General features: G+C 35.9%; 2 protein-coding genes across 3 annotated transcripts; one reads left to right on the top strand and one right to left on the bottom strand.

Moving 5' to 3' along the window:
* Window positions 1–660: 660 nt before the first annotated feature.
* On the top strand, window positions 661–2803 carry LOC129870545 (hydroxycinnamoyltransferase-like). Its single transcript, XM_055945358.1, has 2 exons — window positions 661–1175; window positions 1680–2803. Exons 1-2 carry the CDS (start codon window positions 723–725, stop codon window positions 2553–2555), a joined length of 1329 nt encoding a protein of 442 aa, XP_055801333.1. The 5' UTR covers window positions 661–722; the 3' UTR covers window positions 2556–2803.
* Window positions 2804–3584: 781 nt separating this feature from the next.
* LOC129871434 (uncharacterized) lies at window positions 3585–6684 on the bottom strand. Of its 2 annotated transcripts, none has more exons than XM_055946345.1 (4): window positions 6064–6680; window positions 4874–4944; window positions 4090–4609; window positions 3585–3993 (listed from the first exon to the last, which is right to left on the bottom strand). In XM_055946345.1, the coding sequence occupies exons 1-4, from the start codon at window positions 6178–6180 to the stop codon at window positions 3811–3813; spliced, it is 891 nt and encodes a 296-aa protein (XP_055802320.1). In that variant the 5' UTR covers window positions 6181–6680; the 3' UTR covers window positions 3585–3810. The 2 variants fall into 2 exon arrangements, with proteins under 2 accessions (XP_055802320.1, XP_055802321.1); XM_055946346.1 differs by having other exon boundaries at window positions 3900–4011; window positions 6064–6684.
* Between the last annotated feature and the right edge of the window lie 367 nt (window positions 6685–7051).

Here is a 7051-nt window from a genome sequence, read left to right as displayed (position 1 = left end):
GTGGAGTGAGTAGGTGATCTCATAATAGTTAGGTGGTGATTCATGTTCATGTGGTTCTAACTTCTCCAACGTTGTCCCTCTATGGAGCACATCTTATGTAGTAATAGTTGTAGATCATCAAACTAGAGGAATGAAATTTATTTATTCTAATTTATGTGATATATTTTTATTATTATTTTGTTCTGGAAAAATGATATATTTTTATATTTAGAAATAATTTAACTTTATAATTTTTATTTTAATCTAAATAAGATGAATTTATGACTATATAAATGTCTAGGATTTATTAAATAGGACATGATGCACCTACAAGTTATCGAAAATGTGATACTAGATAAGAAGATATGGAAATTAGGGATCAGTATAGAAGGTTAATAGGTAGTTAAGCGTTGTCTAGTTCCTTATCGACATTGTTTTACCTTTTCACTTTCTCAAGGTAAGGTAAGACTACATATACACCATCCTTTTCAGACTACTTATAAAATTACATTTGATATATTATTATTGAATGATTATCTAAGATATTTGTTAAACAATAATTTTCAAATATCTCTATTTACAAAAAAAAAGAATCGTATTAATCAAACACCTTCAATGAAATTGAAAAGGAGTAGTAGACATAATTAATATAGTGTAATTCAGGCTATAAATGTTCCTCCTCCAAGACCCAAAGATTCATCTTATTCCCTCTTATTCTTATATTTATCTTTTTTTTTTGGAAAATGAAGAAGATGAAGATCAACATTATAGAATCAATAATGGTGAAACCATCAAAGCCAACTCCTTCAAAGATTCTATGGAATTCAAATCTTGATTTAATAGTTGGAAGAATCCATCTTTTGACTGTTTATTTCTACAAGCCTAATAATGGATTAATATCCCAAAATAATACTAATTTCTTTGATTCAAAAATTATGAAAGAGGCTTTAAGCAATGTTTTAGTTTCATTTTATCCAATGGCTGGAAGATTAATATTGGCTAAGGATAATAATGAAGACGGAAAAATAATTGAAATAAATTGTAATGGAGAAGGGGTATTATTTGTTGAAGCTCAAAGTGATGATACTTTTATTGATGATTTTGGTGATTTTGTTCCAAATTTGGAGATGAAGAAACTTATTCCTAGTGTTGATACTTGTGGTGACATCTCTTCTTTTCCACTTGTCATCTTTCAGGTACTCCATTTCCATTATTATTTTTGTTACTTTTCTCTTCTACGTTACTGTATTTTCCTTTGGATATATATGTGATTTTATTATGTTTTACTTGAGCCGAGAGTCTATCAAAAACAGTTTATTTACCTTCACAAGATAGGAGTATAGGTTGCATGCATTAAGCATGTTGTTTTTGTTATTGTTTTTGTATTGGTAGAGTCGCATTCAATCTCTGTTATTTTATTCTTTGGCTGGTAACCACATCAGTCACAAGGTGGTCTATCACATCGATTAAGGAAAAATGCTTTTTAATTAACCACATTCAGATGAAAATTTTGTGAGAAATACGCTTGTTTCTAGTAAGGTAATTTAATAATTTTCCGACTATACCCTTAGGTCGTAATATAATTGAACAAATTTATGTTCACAATGTATGTTTCGTGTTGTAACTTTCTAGTCACTATGTTGTCCCCTTTGGGACCATAGTTATAATTAATTTTGTTATTAATGTGATTTTTTTATTAGGTTACTCATTTTAAGTGTGGCGGAGTGTCCTTAGGTTGTGGAGTTTTCCACACATTATCTGATGGTGTTTCGTCCATTCATTTCATCAACACGTGGTCAAAAATCACACGTGGACTCTCCGTTGCGGTCCCACCGTTCATCGACCGGTCCCTCCTCCGTGCACGGGACCCACTGACCCCGGCCTTTAAACATGTCGAGTATCACCCTCCACCAACCCTAAATAACGTCCACGATCAAGTTAATGGTCCAAAGTCCAGTACCACGGCCATGTTTAAGATCACAAGCGACCAACTAACCCTGCTCAGGACTAGGTCCGAGCACAAGGGTAGCACTTATGAAGTCCTCGCGGCCCATATTTGGCGTTGCACGTGCAAAGCACGTGCCCTAGACGACGACCAATTGACAAAGTTACATGTTGCTACAGATGGAAGGACAAGACTTTTTCCTCCCTTACCACAAGGCTATTTAGGAAATGTTGTCTTCACAGCTACACCAATGGCCAAATCTAGTGAAATTCTATCAGAACCATTGACGAAAACTGCACGAAGAATTCATGATACGTTGGCAAGAATGAACGATGAATACTTAAGATCCGCGATAGATTACCTCGAATTAATCACAGATTTATCTAAATTAATCCGAGGGCCAACGTATTTTGCTAGTCCTAATCTTAATATCAACAGTTGGACTAAGTTGCCTGTTCATGATTCAGATTTCGGATGGGGAAAGCCAATTCATATGGGACCTGCTTGTATATTGTATGAAGGGACAGTGTATATATTGCCAAGTCCAAGTGATGACAAGAATTTGAGTTTGGCTGTGTGTTTAGATGTTGATCATATGCCACTTTTTGAGAAGTATTTGTATGAATTTTGATAAGTTTGGTCTTTGTATTGTTCCAATTTTATCAAACAAGGCAGGATTGCCTCTGTATCGTTCCAATTTTATCAAATGTTTCCGAAGGGACGGGGTATGATTATCTCTAGATTTGTTTTAAGTGTTCATTATTGTTTTTTTTGTTGGGGTGAAGGTTGGGGGGGGGGGGGTTAAGTTGTTTGTTTATCCAAATTCTTTCTGTTGAATTGATCATGTAGTTGCTAATGTCTTAAGGTTACTCAACTTGTCCTGGTAATAATTCAGCATGTTCTTCAATTACTTTTTTTTGGTATAGAGGAGGAAAAAGAAATGGAATAGTGTACTTTGACGGATTTAACTTATATATATTGACAAGTATACAAGAACATACCCAAATTTCACGAGTGAGGTCTGAGGAGGATAGTGTGTACGCAACCCTACCCCTACTTATGAGGATAAAGAGGTTATTTCCGATAGTCCCCCAACTCAAATATATTAACAGTATGAAGAAAATAATTACACATATATACAAGGTTAGCTAAGTGAATGCTACAACTCTCAACAGAACATAAAAGAAGACCACTGGCTTGCGTAAATACCGCAACGAACTCATGTTACACTAAGTTGCTTGTAGATGTATGCATGCAGCATAGGGTAACACTTTTGGGGTGAACACCCATCGAACAAGTAGGATCAATAGTTCAACAATTAGGCCGTAACATTTAGCAAAAAGCAAAAGTGAGTTGTCTGAAGCCGTAAAGGAACGAAACACACGCTCAAGAAGGTTCATTTGAGAGCAGGACCAATACCAGATTAGTCTGTCCAGTGGACTTCAGATAGCATAACAGAATGGAACGACTGTATCCATTGGTCTTTTCTCTAAGAAACTTAAATCCATCAAACTCAGTTGAAGCCACCAACAATGCAAGGTGGTATCAGAACTACTCTCAAGCAACATGCTTGGAAAACTCGTCTCGATGGATGAGAATCTCCAAAAAACAATCAAACCATCAATGTGGAATTCAACAAACAGAACACAAAATTCACTGCTTGACCAGAAAACTGCTGAAGATATATGATATTTAATGTAGAGGATGAATTACACGGACCACATCTCATTGCTAACAATGAACATATAGTGTGCATGTATTGCATGTATAAGAAGTTTCTTTACACAAAAAGGATAATGTAAGCCTACATGTCAACAGAAGTTTGACAATGCTCAGCATTAACACAAAATTTTCTGACCACATTTAACTGAAGGGTGAAAGACGAATCAAACCCTCAAAGCAACAGGGTCTTGCCATGATAATTTTCGCTTTCCCACCCGAGAAGTGCCTTCTCCAACATTTCTACAAACCAGTAGCTTCGCATCATCATTGAGGTTTCGGACAAGATTTCTCTTTTGCTCCTCGAGCTGCACCTGCTCAAAATTTACTTCTGTTTCCTCTTCTCCTATCTGTAAAAATTAGAGAGTCTAGAGGTAAATGATGTAAAAAGTATATAACTCACAAAATAAATGGAAAGAGTAATTGATGCTTAATTTGATACTTACCGAAATCTCATTCAAATCAAAGACTGGAGCACGAGTGGGCAATGCAGCTCCTTTGCCACTATGACCAGTGCCCTGATTTAAATCAAAAGTAGGCGAGCTGCTCTGTGAGATAGCATTGTTCGCAATGTATAATCTCTCGTTCTGATTCAAATTATAGGCTGGAGCTCCTCTTCGGGATGAAACTTCCTTTCCACTATATACTCTTGATCTACGGTTCAACTCTAAATCTGCATTGTGAAAAACAGCATCTTTTCTACCATCTAATCTGTGCTTTTGGTTCACATGAGTATTGGCTATCTTTTTCGATGCAGCTACCTTTGCAACCTGTATCCTTCCGTTCTGTTTTGGGCCAGGAAGAGGGGGCAGTTTGTTTAGCTTGGCTTCCTTTTTTCTCATAACTTGATACCTTGACCTACTTTTGGGGTAAGTTTCAACATTTGGTACTGATACTAGCTCTTTCCCTTTTGGAGGACTTAAGGACTTTGATTGCAATAGATGCTTGTGCCTCTGGCGTAAGAAACTGCACAATCATGCAAAAAGATTGCACTTAGATTTAAATAGAAAAGAAACTTCACCAGAAACAACACCACACCAGTGTAAACTCCACAAACATTTCAAGAAAATGCATATGCACAGAAGTGCAGTTCTTTTCTCTTAGTCCTATTACACAAGCTATATTATTTTTAAGTCTATGGCTAAAATATTGAATTCAAGAACTCCTAAAGAAAATAAAACTATATCAAGTCAATATGAAAACCTTTATATAAGTTGAACAAAAACTTACCGAACTTCAGCTAGTAATCTTAGTTTCCTCAGCTTTGAATCCTCCAATTTGTGCTTTATGCCATCAGTTTCCTGAAAATTACAACTTACATGTAAGCAAAACCGATTGATCACAAATACACATTATTAATTTACTCTAATCCAAAAAACAAAACAGCCTTCAATCATCTTGCAGTTTGAAGTATATTGACTATAATGGACACAATCTATGAACCATTACCCCAACGCTTTGGTCTAGTAATAAAAGAGCAATGCGTGATCTGTGGGTTAGGCACACGTCACGGATTGAACTCTCAGACAAACAAAGTCTAGTATTTTTTCCATGACAAGGAAACTTGCAAACGCTACCCTTTGGGTGCGCGCGCAAGGTAAACCCAACTCCTGTGCAATAGCTCGCAAACTACACAAGAGAGATAAACTGCACTAGGAAAGCCCCGTGCCACGAGCTTGACCCAGAAGGCCAAGCCCCTGCTATTGCAGGCAAGAGGTTTCAAACTTGAGACCTCCATTATGGAAGTACCCAGCCAAACTATCTGAGCCACCACAAAGGGTAACAAAGCCTAGTATTTAAATGGGGAAGGAGAGACCATGCATCACTGGCACTCAGGAATTTCTCGAGTACAAAGAAAAGAACAATGCTAAGAGCTATTTAGAGAGAATTCCTAAAACTCTTAGGAAAAAACACAAATAAATTCAACAAAGGATACAATAAATTCAACCAAGGGATACAATCTCAGGGGGAACCTCTATAGTGGAATGATGAAAAGGGTAACTTCAGATAGAAATTGAACAAAGAGACAACAAATAACAACTCTGAAGGTTCAAATCCCAGCGGTGACAAAAACTCTAGGTGATTTCTTCTCATTTGTTCTGACCTGGGTGAGCAGAGTTACCTAACCTATTGCTTGTGGGAGAGGGCACATAACCGGTGAATTATTCGAGATGCATGCAAGCTGGCCCGAACATCACATTTATCAAAAAATTAACAACTACATAAATCATTGATAGAAAACAGATCCAATTCAAAGGAGGTTCCTACACCAAAAGGCACCATATTTCTAACAAGCAAAAAAAGATACTCCAAAAGAGAGAAATTAAAAAAAAACTATTAAACACACTAAAAAACCACTAATCAACAAAATTACTTTTCTTCATAACAAATGATCAAAAAAAAAGACAAGATTTTTATACCTTCTGGAGCTCTTTATAGTCCTGCAAAAGTGTTTGATGCTTCAACCTAGCCTTTGTGTCTTCAAAAACACCATAAGATGATGATTCCAAAGCAACCCTTTTCATCTTCTTAGACATATCAGATCACAGATGAATCAAACTAATCCCTTCACATAAAAAAGATCAGATCTTTGGAGAAATAAAGAGACAAAAAAGTTGGAAAAAAACCAAGAAAAGGGGAAAAGGAAGGCAGAGAAGAGAGAAAAAAAAAGAAAAGGAAAGAGAGGAGAAACAATAATAACAACACAACAAGAAGGCCAAACAAAAAAAGGAGTAATAGAGAAAAAAAGAGAGGTGGTAAGAAGGTTCTCTTGACCAAGACAAACCCCAAAAAGCCCACATAAATGGAGAACCCAAACAAAAAATATATATACTATTATACATTGCTGTTGTTTTTGTATTAAGAGAGACAGTGAAGGAGTGATGAAGATTGGAAATTTTTTTGGGATGTTGCAGAAAGGGTATTTGTGGCATAAAGATACAATCTTTATGGTCATATGTTATATGTATGAGGTGGATTTAGACAATATGATGAATGAAGACACCTCTTCTTTCCTTTTAAATTTCTTGACTTTTTTTTTTGGGGGGGGGGGGGGTTTTCTTCTTCTACATAAATTTTGCCCCACCTACCATTAGAAACAAAGAAAGTAGCTTTGTGGGCTGATTCTTGATGAGGATAGTAACAGTGGAAAGGATAAATATAAATTTAATACAAAAAAAAAAAAAAAAAGCCAAGTGTGATGACTGTGATATATGATATGGGATTTTCAGAAAAGCATGGAGAGAGAAATCTGGAGTTGTTGGTAAGTTGCCTTGTTTTTAGGCTTTGTTGGGGGTTGCTCTTGTTTTGATGGTGATGGGCTATTTACATTATCCTTATGTGAAAGTACTATTTTACCCTTTATCATTTGTTTTTAAAGGTTTCCACATTCATCAAAATATTATGACA

The sequence above is a fragment of the Solanum dulcamara genome, chromosome 10, assembly GCF_947179165.1.
Source record: "Solanum dulcamara chromosome 10, daSolDulc1.2, whole genome shotgun sequence".
NCBI lineage: Eukaryota > Viridiplantae > Streptophyta > Magnoliopsida > Solanales > Solanaceae > Solanum > Solanum dulcamara.
Note: the sequence above shows the minus strand (reverse complement) of the source record. Positions and strands in the feature narration are given on the sequence as shown.